Genomic DNA, 18,821 nt, shown 5'->3' with positions numbered 1-18,821 from the left:
CAAGAAGAACTAAAATTGAGAACCGCTCTGCGTCAGCGTTATGTAATTTGTGACCTTTACCATTGCAGTCTCCGTGCTGTGTAGAGAACCAACACCAATATGATTATTATCCCCCTAGGATTTCTGTTTTGTCAACACATTTTCTTTTCTAAAACTTGGATTAAAAGGCGGTTTAAAGGAAAAGTAAATCCAGAGATTAGAATTTGACCATCATCTTCTTACAAAAGCAGCCAAGGAGACACATACAGTATGGGTCCAGAGAAAGTGGCGACCGACTGTGCAACAAGTCCTCCAACTCATACGACAAAAAATGGCATAAGTGTTCCGTGTGCTCTAATACAACGACATCGTTTCCTTAATCAGCTTTACAGGTGACAGGAGGTACATCACAAATACTTACTTGATACCAGACTACTTGAAACCCGATGTAACCATATTTAGAGGAGCGGGCGGGCGGGCAGTCTGACTGAGAGCCCCTACACCTGCAACCTGCACCCATTGGACAGTACCAGCTGCCAATTCACATGGTATCCATGCCCAAATGCGTACAGTGCTTTTGTATGCTGGAGAAGACCATAAACTCCTCGGGAAAATGTTTACTGACATTATAAATCAAGTGATATGTTGGGTACTTTTCTCATAGACTTCTATAGACCAGTGGAGTCTCCTTCTGCTGGTCAATCAAGATCATACGGGCACTTTCGCATTGGCTTCGCTCTACGAACCCGGTCAAACACTCATGACAACCCACAGCCTCAATTGTAAAATATGTGCAGAGCATTAAAATAATGCTAAGGTCCTGCTGTAGTTATCAACATAAGTTGACCAGTCTTGGAAAATGCCTTAATCGACAAATATTTAAAGTAATGACGAGCAAAAACGGGGCATTTCTCAACTCTTAATAAGTATTTTACAGCATTTACAGCATCGACTCGGTGCTTCTTGCCCAATTAAACCAAACTGTCTTATAAAACTAATGTCATTAAAAATGCAGACTTGAAGCATAACCCCCTTTTTTTAAATGAAATACGGAGCAGTTGCCTCCTCCACTGTTGTGGTGGAGGTAATGGGGGAATTGGTGACAGATCTGTGGCGATGACCGTTGACATGCAGGAGAGCGCCAGACAAATGGAGCTTGTTTTGGCAGATGAAGAGGGAGGGTAATGCGGCCACAGTGCCGGTGGAATAAGAGAAAGTCATTACTGTCCGTCATCAGCCAAATGACAACATGTTTAAGTGGAGATGAAAAGCTTCATTGATGGTGAAGGCTTGTTATGGTAGATCTGCTTGGAAAAGCAGCTACTGGGGGTGGGGGTTCATATTTCAATAAATATTTGATTGGGGAGGACGCTGTGTGTGTGTGTGTGTGTGTGTGTGTGTGTGTGTGTGTGTGTGTGTGTGTGTGTGTGTGTGTGTGTGTGTGTGTGTGTGTGTGTGTGTGTGTGTGTGTGTGTGTGTGTGTGTGTGTGTGTGTGTGTGTGTGTGTGTGTGTGTGTGTGTGTGTGTGTGTGTGTGTGTGTGTGTGTGTGATTAATGTGTGGCTCTAAGCGTATGCATATCTACGAGGAGCCGTTTGAAAGGCGCTCTGAATGAGGGACAAGATCACTTTCTCATTCCATCTCCTAAGTGGGGAAATCTTCTTCTCTATTTTCTTCTTCCCCGCATCATTCTCTCCATCTCTCTTATGATCCTCTTCACTGCCATCCATCTCGCAATCTATCCCCGTGCAGGCCGCATGAGGGGACGTATTGTGTGGGTTCAGCAGTACCCAGACCTGCCAAGCTAAAACAATTTGTTACTTTATGTCTTCATTCAAAATACAGTAAGAGAAAATTTAAAATCTAATACCGAGCAGAATTTTTTTTTACCCGGCTATAATTGTCCATCTGCTTTAAAAGCTGACGGATTGAACCTGTATCATCATCATTCTTGGCCGAACCCTGGGAAACGGCAACATCCTCACTAATCGTCGGCGGGGGCATCCACTGCCTGACTCAGCACCTCTAAGTGTCCGTGATCAAAAATAATAAGATCGCCCCGGCCTCAGCTTTTGGACATTTAAAAAAAAATGTCTTTCCTTGAACGAGAGAGTACTTTGCTTAACTTTTATTGATGCCTTCTCACTCCTGTTCCGGGCCGCTGGGAGATGTGGAGAATGAAAATACTCCCCTTGTTTAATGCTCAGACACTAGAAGTAAATCAAAGTACCTTAATGAAATTAATGCTAGCTCCACACAGAAACTATTACACGCAACACTCTCCTCGCCGTGTGTTTGCAGCGCATCAGTAACTCCTGTCACCTGTTGTTCAAGAGAACCTTGTCCTAAATGTTCAACAACCCTTTGTGGATATGTTGCAGCTTACAGAAAATCCAGTGCATCATCCAAAATCAATTTTGTCGAGTGTGTCTTGATTTTTATGCCCCGATTAACTCACGCGTCCTCAATGAATGCCGTGAGGGGGTTTGACAGGTGAGCCAAAATGAAAGATTGATGACAGCTCTCAGATCACTAAACACGCATGTGAACCTCATGATGACCTGTAAGGAGGCCATGCACGTGTTAAAGACACAAACTTAAAACATGAGCAGAAACTTTAAATTCCTCTATCTTAAAATAGTTAGTAAAGGTTTAAAGCTGTATTAGTTATGCTTTGCCATCGTTTTAATGTTGAGGCTAGGGTGAAGCAGGGGATCCGGTGTTAAAAGCTTGGATAATAATAGTTTGCCTCAGCAAGAGACTTAACCATGATGAACCCCCCCCCCCCCCCCCCAGGAATGAATGGGGGCACTAGAACATGTACTTCACCCCATTAGACTAAAAACACATCATTAGTTTCTGGTTGCATTTCACATGTGCTCATAAAATGTAATTTTCTACAGTCTACCTGTTCTATGAGTTGCACTTAACTCGACTGCGGCAGAGCTTCATCTCTTGGACTCACCGCTCTCGTCTCGGCAAAGATATGGCACGTTTGGAGATAAAAATGATGACGTGGATTTTAATTAGAGACCAGTTCTCAAAGTTCACTCTCTAAATAAGGTTCCAGGGCAAGAAAAGTGCTGAGGTAACGCATGAGAAACTCCTCCCCCAGGAAAACTCTGCCACATGTACCCACTGTCTACAAGCTGATGAATTGCGGCAGAGGATGTAGCTTTGCACCTGCTATGAAATGGTGTGTGTGTGTGTGTGTGTGTGTGTGTATTTACAAAAGGCATTTACACACACTACATGTTGACCAAAGCACAATACAGAGAAATGAGTAATGCAGCAAAGGTTAAAAGCGGATTAATCGTTGTTTGTATCCACAAGAAGCCCACACCGTCAAATTTTCAAACTAGATGTGGATAGAATAATATGTGTACGGTGAAACGGGAAATGCTCTAATAAGCTTCTTTCAGCTCAATGTTTTGGTTTTACAGCCCACAAATAATAATAATTATAACAAAGGACAAAGTCGACAGAGATCAAGTAAGCACCTCATCTTTACAATGTCAACGTACGTACCTCTCGTCTTTCGCTTCCCCGCCACATTTAAAAATCTGCCACTATCAAAGCAAACCGAAACGAGAATCTACCGCACAAACAATCGCGTTTTCCATCTCTTATCATGTTGTGGCCTTATAACTCGGCTGCTACCAAAGCTCCAGAAGTCACCATAGTTGGAGGAGTGGGGGGTCGGGTCTGACTGAGAGCTCCAGGCTTCATGAGGTGACGTTATTCATTCACAAGGGGGTCTTCCGCTAAACTCTTTAAAGGATCGAGGATTTTGGCCGCCGCAGACACTACGGTCCCCGTGACCTTGATCTAGTGGGTTAATAAGGTTGCAGAGACAGTATGTGGGTGTTGATGGACAGGCTGATTACTGTATGTACGCACTGAGAGTGTGTGTTGTTAATAACACAGCTGATGAGGCCATTAGAAAGCTAATAAGATGTGTTTAATATCTTTGGGAAACGCACACACAAATACACGTCATCTCCCTCCGGCCATATACAAGTCATGACTATCTATCTTTAGCTAATGCTAATATTCCCTTTACTGTTTATGAGCTATTTGTTGAGCTTATTAGATCAGTGTTTTCCATTTTGTCTGATCCAGTGTGAGGATTTTTCTCGCTAATCTTGTGTCATCCGGTTTCCCCCTGCATCAGCCTCTTATCGATCACCTGATGTATTTCTCCTCCCCGCTGACTGGAAATTACCGCAATCATTTTTGTTCCACTCTGAGGCTTCCACACAAGGACAGCGTCACAGCACCGGCGTGGAGGTGCAGGGAAGTTTCCTGTCATGGAGAAATCAGACGGACAGAAGCACTGTCGAGCTGTCCTGTGATTATATTGGAAGCAACGCTGCATCCATCCTCTTGTAAAGATGAACGGCCCGCTTGCTATTCACTTGACTGTCATGCTGCTTACACGATTTTTTACTTCTACCTCAGAGTGACACGTCGATCAAAACAAATCCTTTAATGGGATTAAGTCTGAGTTTCTAACGGCTGACTCGTAGTCTTGTAATTGCCAACGTATCACTGAGCATAATCCAGGGTTTTACAGAATCAGTGATGTTGACCTTTTTGCAGAGGTGGTTGGCGACAGTTGAATCACCGTGTCCTTAATCTTATCTGGTTAATTGTGTGTGTGTGTGTGTGTGTGTGTGTGTGTGTCTGTGTGTGTGTGTGTGTGTGTGTGTACGTACAATGGATCTAAATACGTCCTTCTATTTTTGCAGGAATCTGGGAAAGTCGGGACTCAGAGTATCGTGCTTAGGACTGGGTGAGTAGACTCTGCACTCGGCTTCAAGACCCACATGCATCTGTCCATCAGTTAGTGATTGATTGAAAAACATGGGGTGAGAAGACCTCAACCGTTTCAGCATCTTGGAGGTTCAAACAGACACGTGCGCACACACAGACACACACACACACACATACGCAAATAAATATATTCAAATGTTCGATCATTCTGTTTGTCTTTTTTTTTTTAGAAGCACTTGTTTTTTATTTTCTGGGCTGGACTGTCAACCGGAAAACTTAAATACATCATGAGATACATGATTGATTTGTACAGAGTTGTTGAAGTTTTCGTAAAAAATGTAAATATTTCACTGAAATTTGAATATATATTCGTTTTTCCTGTCCAGTGGAAAACCTTTAGAATCGGATTAATATCTTCAGCAAAATACCTGTCTATCTTGTCAAGGAAAATGAAATGCCTTTAAAATTGAAAGATTGCCGTGTCATTAAAACCAGAATACATGAACATGAATCTAATGATGAATGTTGCTTGTGCAGCAGTCTGGTCCAAACAAAGTCACTCAAGTTGTTTGGACCAACATATGGAGAAAGAAAAAGAAAAAAAACATCTCAGTTCTCTGAGGCAACTACACTTTTCAAAAACTTTTGTTTTTATACTGGTTTGACTTTTGTCCGGGGAAAGCAAGTTTGAAAAGCAAACGTGCTTCAGGATAACAGCACAAGTAAAAGTACAACATGTGTCTGAGGTTGTACTTCAGCATCAGAACTCCAGGATGGATGGGATCGGATAAAAACACCATCCTGGCTGTTGTCTGAGCTCCGAGGGGGCCGGGGTCCCTTCAGGGTGCAGCTCAGCCTCCAACTCATAAATCGGATCAAACCTTCTGGTACTCTTTGAGACGGGAGATTAACGCAGCAGAGACGGGCTGACCGTGACCCGTGTGGACACACAGGAGATGCTTCAGTCGTGGTTTTAAGACCGAAGGATTCAGACGCTCAATTTTAGGATGCCTCCTCGTCTTTTTTTTAAGACATGGGCCTCTCTGCATAATGTCTAACAATACCAAAGTCACGGATGTGTCATACTTCTTCCATGGACTTCAACCATTTCAACGAAAAGGTTAGTGATATTCTTCACCAGCTTCCGGCTCAAACTTACCACACTTTAGTGCACTGATGCTAAAATTAAATATCACTGAAGTGCACAGGGGTGAATTTAATTTGCACCTTTATTTTGCAGACCGGAGCTGATTGGTATCTTTAAACCCCTGCCTGCTCAAAACTTTTTATTTTTTTATCTTGTTTTGATGCCAACATTTTCCTAGGTTTTATATTTGGCATCCCACTTCATCCCAATGCAGTGGTGTTTTTCATAAATATGAATAAGCTTTTTTCAGTTTACATAGTGATACACTGCATGTAATGAGTTTTCCTGACATTAATATGGTTTCATTCACATTTCGATGATGAGATATTTGCATGTTAGGATACTATGATGGCTGAATGTATTGGTGGATAGAAGGGAGCATGGATTTGAACCAAAAGGATTTTTCCTGGTGTCAGTGGCAGATTTACATCTAAACAGCGTTTGTGTGGTGCGTTGCAGAACTTTTGTTTTTCAGGGTGCAATTTTCTGGCTCGCAGGCCACCTCTGAGTGCCGCACCCCCGGGGTGGTTCACGGTACATTGAGAGGTCTGAGTCAGACTGGCTGAGCTGCACCGAGCAGAAAAGGTCAGCGTAATGTCAGCTGCCTGCCACATGTTGCGCCCAGGGCGGACGTGAAGCTGGCGGGGGAGAGAGGGCAAAGAGCAGGATGCTAAATGGTGTTTTCGCTCATTAAACTCAACGTAGATGAGGATAATCGTGTGCGTGTCCGCGTGTGCACGCATGTGCATGTGCGTTTGAGGCATATGTGCATATATTCTCAGAGCTCTAACACGGATAGTTAAAAAAAAAACATTCTCAAACTCACATGCCTGACTGGCAGTGCAGTAGACTGAAAATGAATTAAGTCAAGTCAGATTGTTATTTGGTGAATCGTTTCCATTTGCCGTTGCCCGTGTGAACCGCAGCCAGGGCCAGACGTAACCGTCGCACTCTTTAAAGAGCCAATCTGCAACTGCATGATGATGCCCCTAGAGAAACGCTGTTCCAGAAAAAAAAAATGCTTTATTTGCATAATGGTTAAATGGGTCGAAGACCTTTTTTTTCATCGGAATTAACTTTTTGTTCTTGTTGCTGTTCAGAATTCCCTCAGTCTGTTTCACACAGGGCAACATGCCGAGCGTGGCTGCCAAAACACAGATTAGCCAGTTTTCAAGCCAAAGCTGAATTTGTTTTTTTTACAGCAAAACATTGGTCATGAACAGAAAAAAATTACAATTTCTATTGATATCACTGTATCTTTGCACGCTAATTTACAGCGGCACTGTGACTCAGACCCAAGGCTGCGTTCAAAACTTTGAGATTGGAAAACTTTACTTGCCTTTACCTTTTGGCAGACACTTTCCAAAGCAACTTCCAGGTGTGAGACAACCAAGTGTTAAATCTGTTTGATAAGACAAGTGTTGGAAGATAAAGAGGGGGACGCCCCTGCTCCGACGGCGCTCGGTTACATGTTCAATCATCGGGAGAACACCGAGGACAACAGTCTGGACTGTGATTGCCTGGTGTGCAGGGTTGGTAAAGCCAGACACGTTCCTTCGAGGAACGCGGCGGCCGAGAAAGAGCCTACATGATTGAGCTCAAGTGGATGCAGACCCAGAAGTCGCTCTGTCGGCATTAGCGGCATGAATTAGATTCGGGCAGTCGTGGGTATCCAGGGGAGGTCGAGGCGCAGCGGCGTGACATGCGCCCTTCAGGGTCGATTGAAAACAAGGCGCGACTATCCATTCTGCAGCATCTGGGAGAGTTTCTGGGAGGCCGGGCGAGAAGGGCATTGCTGTAGTTGCGGCAACTTGGCAAACTTGGTTGTCTGAAAGCCAAGATGTGTTTTAGATGAAAGTTACGCAGCATTAAAGGATCAGGTTGACCTTGACATGGCTGGTTAACAAATGTTTCACCACAGGTAAAGTACTTAATAATTGCTACAGCATTTAAGACTTGGGTGGGGCATGTCAAGATTTTCCATTGCCATGATGGATTTCCGCATTATTCTTTTTACTGAAGCTATTTTTCGGATCAGTTCATTTTCCAAAATTAAAAAAGAAATTTGAGTGCCTTACAGAATATTCAGAAATGGACCATAACCATTTAAATGTCTTTTATTGGTGACACAACTTATTTTCCTTTAACTAGGATACTGTTTTGAGTTCCAGTATAACTCATGTGTCCCCTGACTGACCATTTATAAGTCTGATCTTTAAGAAATATGCATTATTTTGATTTTTAAACTATAACTAACTTTTAGCAGTTGAATTTAAAATCTAAATGGAGTTTGAGAAGAAGATTGGTTTCCTTTCAGTCTATAATAATACTCATCATACTTGATTCACCCACATATAACTCACACACTCATTAATATAGTGGTGTTTAATATAGTGGTGTTAATTCAAGACTCTGGAGAAGTTTTTTTTTTTTTTTTTTACTGAAGCTGCTTCCTCGTATTCGGTTCATTTGCTGTTTGCTAATGTAGGAGAGAATCTGTCCATAAGGATGAATTAAGATTCCACACCCACCGTCATTATCCCAGGGACAGAGTGCAGGAGGGAGGGGTGAAGAGATGACGAGAGGAAAACTAACAAGGAAAGAGAAGAAGAAAGATGTGACTGATACCCACAAAACCGTTTATCCCACTTTTCCTCGTCCTCCTCTCTGCCATTGTCTCCTCCCTGTGTCTTCATCAGAAGTTCTTTGTTTTCTTTTGCTTCTCAGAGGGAAGCATGCAGGTATGGAAAATATCCCAGGGATACATTTCCAGATAATTTTTTATCACGTAAATTGACATAAAAAATGTTTTATTTCTAACACACCAAACATACAGTACTGCTTCCTCTTTTCCCCCGGCAGCAATTCAGACCGAAAAACTCTCCTTGTCACTCTGCAACTGACAACTGACTCATTCCACAAACAATACTCATTTAGATTATTCCATATTGAAGCAGAAAACAATTAAAATCGATTCAATTCACGTGCGTCTGAAAATGTCACAGCGTTCCGGGCTAACAATGTGAAAGCCCCTCGGCAGTTAATTGAAACTGAATCGATTTAAAAAAAACAAACAAAGGTTATCCTGACAGAGCGGCAGGAGGGTGGATTAATTGATAGGTGAAGTGATTAGTGAATTCATCATGGCCAGTCACCACAGGCGGCGTGAACTTCCGCAGACAATTCACTATCTCTTCATTGACTGCGAACAGCTGATGGAGCGGCTGCGGGGAGGTCTGCCTCCAGCAGAGCGCATCGGTTGAGTTCCCGTGCGTTTCGGCCGGCGAAGACAAAAGAGGTCGTTTCAGAAGCTCATGATCACCGTTGTCTTTTGTGAAAACCAAAACCATCCCTGTCCTCTCGCATCGCACTCATGCCACAAGCTCTTCTGAACGCCTCCTGCACTGATGCTGCAAAATGGACTGAGTTCTTGAAACGGTAAAAAGTCCCGCGGCAGCAGGGAGAAGGCAGCAGGAGGGTGGACAGCGTGTTGTCAGTGTGGCGCTGAGATAAACAGAGCGGACAGAGATGTGCTACAGCCTCGCTCCCCCTGCCTCTACTCCACTTGCTCTACTCGTGTCTGTTTTCCACTTGAGCTGCTCCCAGACGTGCACAGAAGTCCAGACATTTTCCAAGCCGCCCGTATCCCACGTGGGAATGAAAACGGGAAAAAATTCACAGCGAGCAGACGGTGGTAAGAATGTAAACAAGAAGACCGCTCTCCACGGCGGGAGCGTTTCGTCATGTCCTGCCCCCGTCAGGCTCGGGCCAGACGCCACAGAATGACCCAGGAATATTCCTATCGGCGCGCACGCGTCTGACCCGGACAGTATGCGACTGCGATCGTCGTATGTGGAAGGCATGACTTCATATCCCAGCCTTTATACTTGTACTTTAACCTCGCCCTTTGAAATCTCCAGCGGTGGGGTTCTGTATCCCATCGATCGGCACGTGTACTCGCAGCACTGAGGGGATCAGACGACCTGAGCCAGGGGTCACTCTCTCTCTATTCTTGCCACTCTCCAATAAAGCAAAATCCAAGCTGTTTGTAATATTTTCCACTTAACACAGCCGATAGACAGATGCTTCCCCGTCTACTGAAGCTGGAACTCTTTATCACAGCCAACTTCCTTTTTATCAGTCAGTGCTGTGGTAACTGTGGTCGATCATTTCAGAGCAGAATTGAGCTGCATATAAAAAAGCTAACATCTAATCGGATGTCAAGGGCCGAGGATAGTCAATATTTAAGCTGTTATTTTGAAACTGTGTTGTAGTTTCTGATGTTGCTTTCAGCTACAGTGTTGCTGTTCTTGTGTCGACCTGAACAGGTGCATTGTGAAAGGTTCGTCCGCCCCCTGTGAGCAGAGTACTGTAGCCTGAAAAGGTAGACAAGAGACATAACAGGAGACGAAGGCGATTCAAGAAGAATAGTTTTGAAGAAATCGATATAACTTGGAAGAGGGAGCTCCAAGTTACATCGATTTTCTTCAAAAGTATTCTTCTTGAATCGCCTTCGTCACCCGGAGACGAAGGCGAGGGAGGCAACGCGACTGAAAATAGGCGTCGAGTAGAGAGAGGGTTTTTGTATTATATACGCTCTATGAAAAATAAAAGGATCCATACGTGCTCTTCAAACTTTAAAACACACAGATGCGCAACAAATACACACACACTGGAAAAAAACAAACACACACACAGAGCAGTGGGAGGCGTAATTTTCCCCTCCAGAATAAAGCCAAAAAGTGACAACAGATTTAATTTGCTCAGTTTCTTCCTTTATGGGAATTCTCTGCATCCAGAGAAATCTAAATGGGTTCCCGCACCAAATAAACTCAACAATAAACTCTTTTATTTCATAGGAGTAATTGCTGTTGTCTCGACGCATAGGTTACTGCATAACTAAAATGTCCCTGGTTTAATATTTCAGCCAGGATTTTTATTTTTTATTTTTAATGTGTGCTGCCGGGCGAGTCAGTCTCTTTACTCATCATCCTGTCATTTAGCTTGTCATTAGCTTGAATACGGGGGGGGGCGGGGCTGGGGCTGGAGCCAATCCCAGCTGACATTGGGCGAGAGGCGGGGTTCACCCTGGACAGGTCGCCAGCCTATCGCAGGGCCACATACAGAGACGGACAACCATTGACTCTCACATTCACACCTACGGGGAATTCAGAGTCTCCAATGAACATAACCCCATTCTGCATGTCTCTGGACTGTGGGAGGAACCCGGAGAGAACCCACACATACACTTTTGCAAACTGAGTATGTAGGAGGTGGTTGGGTGTCTTCTGCGGTTATTGTTTGACCGACGATGAGGATTTAATACCAAATCTGCCCAGCCAGAGAGACGGGGAAGGTATAGTGGTGACACTGGATGAACCATAAGAAGAATGCAAGGAAGAGCAGCAGCATCAATGGCCGAGCTATTGCCCCTTTGATAATTGATTTTCAGGTCCTATTTTTATTCAAAGTAGTGTCTATTAGAAGATTATGCGTATATAGATTTCCATGTAAAAGGCAATACCAGAGAAGAACTTCACCATTTCATGGGAGCTGAAAATAAAAAAAGAAAAATATGACTCAGCCTTTCTATCTGTGGGCAGACGAGCTGAAAAGTGCTGAAAAGGAGAGTTAGGAGGTCAGTTAAAATGAGACGTCAGAGATAAATGTTTCATCTAAAAGTGTGCCATGTACCACGCTGCCAGCTGCGGGACTGGATTCAAGACTCGGGATTCAAGTTGAAAGGACTCGCACAAAGCTGAAAGACAACAAAAAATGACACCACCTGCCAAAATCCAGAACTCTTATCTCATCCCTCTTGCTTGTTATTATCATCATTTTGCTTCCTTGTTATTGCCTTTCTCCAACCCTTCTTCCTTCCACTGTGGCTCGGGTCTGCTTTTTTCTGTTTTTTTCCTCTTTCCTCTCAATTCAAGTGCTTGGCTGTAGATACAGGCGGAAGAAAAGCCTAAATATACTGTAGCTGCGGAGAAGAGACGGTGAAGTGATTTTCCTTAAAAAAAAAGAACCTCTTCATATTTTCATGTGCCACTGAAATGACTGTTACTGATTCTAGTTGATTTATGAGGAGTTAGTCTGGGTTTGACTTGAAAGGTTATCAGATTAACTACTGTTGCATAGCAACATTGAAGTGCCCCCTCTGGCAAAAAAAAAAAAGAAAAGGCAGTTTGTCGTTGGCAGGTCCTTAATTTCCATCAAACAGAAAGCTCAGTTGAGCCCCGGAGCAGAGGCCCTGGACATTAGAGCTCTGCAGGCTTCTCATCCCACGCTGAGCCTGCCGCTCACACACAGAGCTCAGAGCTGCGGCTGGACGTAGTCAGCTGGGATTATATTTCCCACCTCGCTGGACACTTCAAGGGGCTGATTGAACACGCACACAAACACATGTACAAGAAACCAACCATTAGATAACGTACATGACCATGCACACACTTTATAATAATGACTACTGTAGGTGTGGTTAAAGCCTTGTGCCATTGCCTTATTATCAGTGGTGTTAACAATGTCCAAAATCAATGTTCGACCCCCCCCCCCCCCCCCCCCCCCTCCTCGTCCAAAAAGTTTCATTATGATTCTGCTGATGATGCATGTGGAGAACTGCGGCTTTTCGGCTCCCGTATTAAGTTAAGATAATATTATTATGCGCCGACAGATCCAATTTATCCGAGCCCTTGTCATCTGTAAATTAACCTCAGCGGATTTGATGCTATTGCAGTGCACAGAATAATGAGCTCTGCTGTGTCGCAACATCCTGCCAGTTGAAACGAGCAGATGGTGAAGGGCCTGTTCTTTGTCCCGCGTCTCTGAGGTGTGTTGGCTGTTTCTACGACAGCTGAGGATTTGGAGGTCAAGAGGGTCACAGGTACAATTGTCTGCTCATTTGGTGTGAAATTGTGGGCACTGGGGCATCGGGTGGGAGAGAAGAGATTCAACAGGGAGATAAAACAGGGCGGGGGAGAGGAGGAGAGTCTTACTGCCTGAAGGGAATGATGAGAATACTTAATTGATTTGAGGGGTTGCATTATTCTTCTCATGGGGGGATTGGGGGGGGGGGGGGGGGGGGGCTAAAACAGAGTTCCTCTGCGTGGTTGATGAGATTTTCTATTTGTAACGGTCAAGTCAAGTTTGATACATAAATTCCCAAATCACAAATCCACTCCTTCCTTTACAATCTGAACAGTCAAACCTAAGTGATGGGGCTTTGAATGGTGAGGAGCACGTGCCCCTGAATGAGCGGGGACACGCGGTGTTGCATGTCCGCCCCTGCCACGTTTCAAATGCTCTACAGTACCAACTGCCTCGCATCTCGTCAGACAGCCCCGGGTTTCTTGCTGCTCCCTGTCCACACAGGAGCAAGGTTCTCAACAGACACATTTCTGACATAGGCAGTTGTCCCCCCTCCCCTCCCCTCCCCTCCCCCTCTGTCTGGCAGAGTGGGACAGTTTTATCTCAGGACACAAGGTCTCCCCGACATGCATGATCACTCAGAGCTGCGGCTCTGGACAGGACAGATTTGTCTCTTGGGAACTTCTTCAAGTCTCCTCCAACTAGTGTAACAGCCCTGGGATTATAGTGTCAATAACCTGAGGGATGTTATCCGCACACACACACACACACACACACACACACACACACACTGATAGTTCCTAATGGTGAAATGTGTCTTGTCTCTGTCTCCCCTCCAGGAACATGGGTGACATTTGGAGGACAGATAACAGACGAGGTATGAAACGTTTTTCTCATATCCTGCTCGTTCATTCAATTTGAATTTGCTTATTAATCGTTTGATTTTGCCGACGGCTGTGTGCAGGGTAGTGACGAGGACCTGTATAAACATGTGTACCTGATGTCGTATAGTATCATATGGTTACAGCCCTGTTGAACCCTCTGTTTGATCTCATGTTAATAATAACACACAGGCTGCACCATATGGAACATAGGGCGAACCTAACACACCGGATTTTACCTCACAACAGGGATATGTACATGTTTATAAAAGTAAAAAGCTTTGAATTCTGATTCAGTCACTGAAGTGGAGTTGAAGTCAAACACTGCCAGCTGCAGGAAGATGATTTTGTCAAAATGGACACGTGTCTGCAATGTGTTTTCCGTGGGCTCCATCATACTTTTCATACTTTGTCTGGAATGATTTTTGAAAACCGCTATTTAATGGCTTTCTGTGTCTCTTTACGAAGGCTCCAAAAAAGAGTCTCTGTGCAAGAGATTGTCCGAGCCAGACGCGTTCACAACAGCAGGGACATTTTTCGGAACGTTCAGGCGAGGTGGGATGGGCCCGGGCAGAGCGCCCACTCGCTCACAGTGAGTCTTCCCTGAGATGTTCCTGCTGCGTTCTCACACGGACTCGCTCGGACACGCTCACGGCAATTTAAAGGGTGCTGGCAGGAAAAGTCCCACAAAGTTTTGCCGTGTCACCTTGATCACATAGAGATGGCTCGCTGGCGAACTTATAAGACCTACAGGTCACTTTAAATGTTAAATGTTAAAACGAGAAGAGGAAGAACCTCACAACCTTCACTAAGACGTCTACGTCTAGACTGACAAAGATTTGTGCAACGTAGGAGATCCTGGGCACACTGAGGGTCAACATGCGCACTGACGTCCTCATTGCACCCACGTCGAGGAACTCTAACGTGCTCCGATGTGGCCGCTGGGGCCTTGTCCTTGGTCAGAACACACACAGTCACACACACCGAGAGTGACACTTAGGCACCAGAGAACAGAGCCCCCCCCCCCCCCCCCCCCCCCCCCCCCCACCGGGAGACAAAGAGTTGGCTTATGTAACAGTATTATTTTCCTGACCTGAGGGTCGAGTGCCATCAACTCGCATCACGCGCTCAAAGCTTGGCGCCCCCTCTTCTCTCCGGTACTCTGAGTGTCCCCAGTTCAATGTCACTGCTACTTCACTTGGGCGCAGCTGGGAAAATATTGTTTGGACTCTTTAAAAAAAATTAAATTCAGGCTCTCAACTAGTGAAGTGTTTTTTTCTGCCCCCCCCCCCCCCCCCCTCCAGGTACCAAAAAACAGAAGTTCACCCACTCCCACCCAACAATAAAAGGGTCTGAGTTGAATTTGAAGAAAATAAACTCTTATTTGTTTATTTTCCCCCAGGAATCATATTCGTTCAACAGTTTCGGATTCCAGCAGCAACAGTACCGCGATCGCTGTTGGGTTAAAAAAAAAAAAAAGGTCCTCTGTTGTCCCACATGCCTGTTGTTCAATGTCAATGTTTTTTTTCAAATGGACTCTAAATATACTAGATGTTCTCAGCAGAGTTCAGTGTCCTCGCTGTCCTCATTAATAAATGCACGACAACTCTGACACACAAACACAGTTACTACATGAAAGCGGTCTTGGGGGCTGCACAGGCATTAAAACACACGCAAACACTGAACACACATTTAATAATTTGGGGCCTGGAGGATATAACAAATGACCCTAAATGATAAATTTACATTTCACAAAACCCTTGCTCGCGAGGCAACAGACCCACTGTGTCTGTTGTCCGTGTTTACTTTGGCGGGGAGGAGGAGGCAGCACAGTCGCAGAATCGCCTCAAGGTCGCGTGGCTGGTATGTGGGAGGTTGGTGCGGCCTTGATTCAGGGGGGCTGTGAGAGATGTGATGATTTGTTGTTCCCTCAATATGTCTGTTCCATTTGTGGAAATGGGAAAAAAAATTTAAAAAAGTGGAAAAACAAAGCAGCCAGAAGCGGAGCCCTCCAGCCATTTCTGTGACGTCACAGTGACTCGGTGTTTTCCAGCAGGTAGAGTTTTACAGAAAGATTTCTTCAGCGGGTTATTCTCTCTCGTCTTTCAAAAGAGACCAAACCGTTAAGCAGCGGCGGTGCTTCATCACCAACGCAAACTTTCTGACCTGGTGAATGTCACTGTGCGCTCTCGCTGACAGTCACTGACCTCCTGGCAGTCTACGAGACTCCTCGCGGATGAGCAACCGCCAAAGTTCAATCAGTGGCGCTCTGAGGGCCGACGCCGCTGGCCCCCTCGGCTCCGTCCGTGACTCCCTCCGTTCATCCGTGTCGCTTTATCGCCCACTCGTGTCGATTTATCGCCCACTCTGTCCGTCTCACGACTTATTTACCTCATTTCATCTCTTTCTCTTTCCTCTATCCTCCATTTATCCTCTTACCTCTTTGCTACCTCACATTTTTTGAAAATCACCAATCCCGGCTCCTCAGCGGTTGCGACAGAGATTGTTTTCCTATCTGTACTCAGCAGAGACCATCCCTCTTTCCAAATCTCTGAACTGACCCCCTCCTTTCTTTTTTTTAATAACCTCTCCATTATCCAGCTCTATCTTTTCATTCTGCTCTGTTTGTCTTAATGGCAGTCGGGGACTCGGAGACTGAATGAGCCATTTTGACATGTGATACTTCTTCCTCTCTGCCCTCTCGCTCTCTCTTTTACTCAACATCACTTCTGAGCCTGTGGATTTCAGTTATGTTTCCTGCCACACTGGGCCTTTGGCAAAACATTTTATCTTCTGGTAACTGAGAGGAAATAACACAAGCTCTCTATTTTCTACTTTCCTGTCGTATACACTGCAGGCCATAGGTCTCGCTCGTGGCCTCCAGCTGGCTCTGAATGCAGCAGCCGAGTCTCTTGTCTTTGCATTTCAAAATACCTCCTGTGAGCGTTGTACTGGTCTGCTGCACTAATCTTTAAGAAAGAGGCACAAAAGCAGTACTTCTGGGTCACTTTTATTTTATTGACATATGAATAAAATTGAATTCCCCCTTGTTCTATTACATGGTTTCTTTTTGAAATGTTTTCTTCAGTCTTTTGTCTGCTTCGTTTTTTCCCTGCCTTTTTTTTTTATTACATTGATCTAAGCTCTTTTCTTTTCCAGTGGATCTATTAGGTCTTGATTCATTCTTTTAGTGTTGTATTTTATTGTGTCCATCTTTAAATAACGATGATTATTGTGGTAGCATCCCGTTCCGTTGCCTATTTTGTGCTGGTTGCAGAGAAAAGGTTGAGGAAGGTTGACAGAGATTCTCAAAGGAGAGGATTCGTCCTCCGCTGTCTGGCACCACTGAGACTGCAACGCGCGCGCGCGCGCACACACACACTCACACACACACACACAGATCCAGACAAACAGATTCTTTGCACACATTTAAACACGAGCGTCACGTGCACAAACCCACAGGACTCCACAGGGAAATGATGGCAAATTCACTTAAAGCCCCCGTGTGATAAAACTCAACGTGGGGGAAATTGGATCCTGGTCAGATGATTTATGGTCACCATGTCTGCAAAAACATGTGGGAGTCTCTCTGCACATTGCACATATGACACACACACACACACCCATGCAGGAGCCCTTATCAACTCTCTCCGTTCTCCCTCTCTAACCCTAATTACACGGTGATCCCACTCGCTCAGTAAGTCTGTACATCAACTGACTCACATACCAACCGCACCAGCTCCGTTTGAGCGCGTTGGCTCCGGACGACAAACGTGCTGCTGCAGCATATTCCAGCAGGACATACTGTGCTTGCTGCGGTGTACACAGTATCGTACACATCCTTTTAAAAGCCTTTTCACATGAACAACAGTACATGGCTTTTGAAGGTACTCAGAGTAACCATACTCACTCTTTGGCTCTGGCCTGCCTCCTGTTCATATACTGTAGCATTTCATAAGTCACGTCTCCAGGCTCCACCTGCGGGCTTTATAGGCCAGGCTATTATCATCACTCCCGAACTTCCTGTTCTGCCGACTCTGCTGTGTCGTTTGTGGGTGTCATGGTCAGAGCCCAGTTACCAGATATCAACTCTGCATATATTATTCGTTCCATGTAATAATCTAATCTGCCATGCGCTGAATATTGTATTGTATGAATTATTTGTGTTCTGCAGAAAGCTTTGATAAAAACAGCCGCGTGTACCAGAGCGAAACTGGACGCTTAACCTCAAAAATGAAATGGGCCCTAATCATTTTTTAAACATGGATGGATGATATAGTGTTTGCACTATTTCCCAGCTTTCTGTGCCGCACTGTCAGTCAAGTTTTTTTTCATGGGCCTGGGTCTCTTGTGGTATTCTGAGAGTTTGCACCTGCATTTTGTGTGTTGTCCTGAATGAGGCCACTGTCTTGTTTATCTTATATATTAGTGGAACAATTAACATGCACAGCGATATTTTAATGAAAAATGAACTTTTTATGAAGCACCTTTTCTTTTTTTTTTGTATTTTAAGAAATGGTTTTGGTAAACACATTAATATTCATACTAAAGAGTTTGATGTGCCAGGATGCTGCAGCTCACTAATGACTGCGTTCCTGTGCTAAAAAGAGAGACTTTCAGATTAAATAAAAAAATGTATTAATTCAAAGTTTGCAATCTGACCTTTCTCCTTTCTCCTGGTGTGTGCGTGTGTGTGTGTGTGTGTGTGTGTGTGTGTGTGTGTGTGTGTGTGTGTGTGTGTGTGTGTGTGTGTGTGTGTGTGTGTGTGTGTGTGTGTGTGTGTGTGTGTGTGTGTGTGTGTGTGTGTGTGTGTGACTGGTTGCCAGGTTGCAGAGCAGCTAATGACCATTGCGTATGAGAGTGGAGTCAACCTGTTCGACACAGCGGAGGTGTACGCAGGCGGCAGGTGGGTGTCACACGACCCTCTCAGTTGGTTACAGTCCAGCTGAGCTCATGACAACCTATTCATGTTTTACTGAAACGAGGTGCAGACGCCTGGTTCTAGGTTTTATATATGCAGAGTATAACTATAGTTCCATAAACAACTAGCTGGTCTGCAGTTTATGACTAGAATCACTTCAAAAAAAAAGCTGTAATATTAAAAGTTTTAGAAGACCCCTCCAGTGCACCATCCAACTGGTATGCCATATATTTACTGCACTAATACACGGC

At 44.6% G+C, this 18,821-nt stretch overlaps 1 protein-coding gene across 3 annotated transcripts in view; it reads left to right on the top strand.

Moving 5' to 3' along the window:
• kcnab1a (potassium voltage-gated channel subfamily A regulatory beta subunit 1a) overlaps nt 1-18,821 on the top strand; it is a 75,580-nt gene that overhangs the window by 43,045 nt on the left and 13,714 nt on the right. For all 3 annotated transcript variants that reach the window (XM_035623318.2, XM_047335722.1, XM_035623320.2), the window contains exons 2-4: nt 4,730-4,773; nt 13,608-13,645; nt 18,476-18,555. In XM_035623318.2, coding sequence (XP_035479211.2) covers nt 4,730-4,773; nt 13,608-13,645; nt 18,476-18,555 — 162 coding nt within the window. The remainder of the gene's footprint in view (nt 1-4,729; nt 4,774-13,607; nt 13,646-18,475; nt 18,556-18,821) is intronic.

This window comes from Scophthalmus maximus, chromosome 11 (genome assembly GCF_022379125.1).
Source record: "Scophthalmus maximus strain ysfricsl-2021 chromosome 11, ASM2237912v1, whole genome shotgun sequence".
Taxonomy (NCBI): Eukaryota; Metazoa; Chordata; class Actinopteri; order Pleuronectiformes; family Scophthalmidae; genus Scophthalmus; species Scophthalmus maximus.
This window is presented reverse-complemented; position numbering and strand designations above follow the sequence as displayed.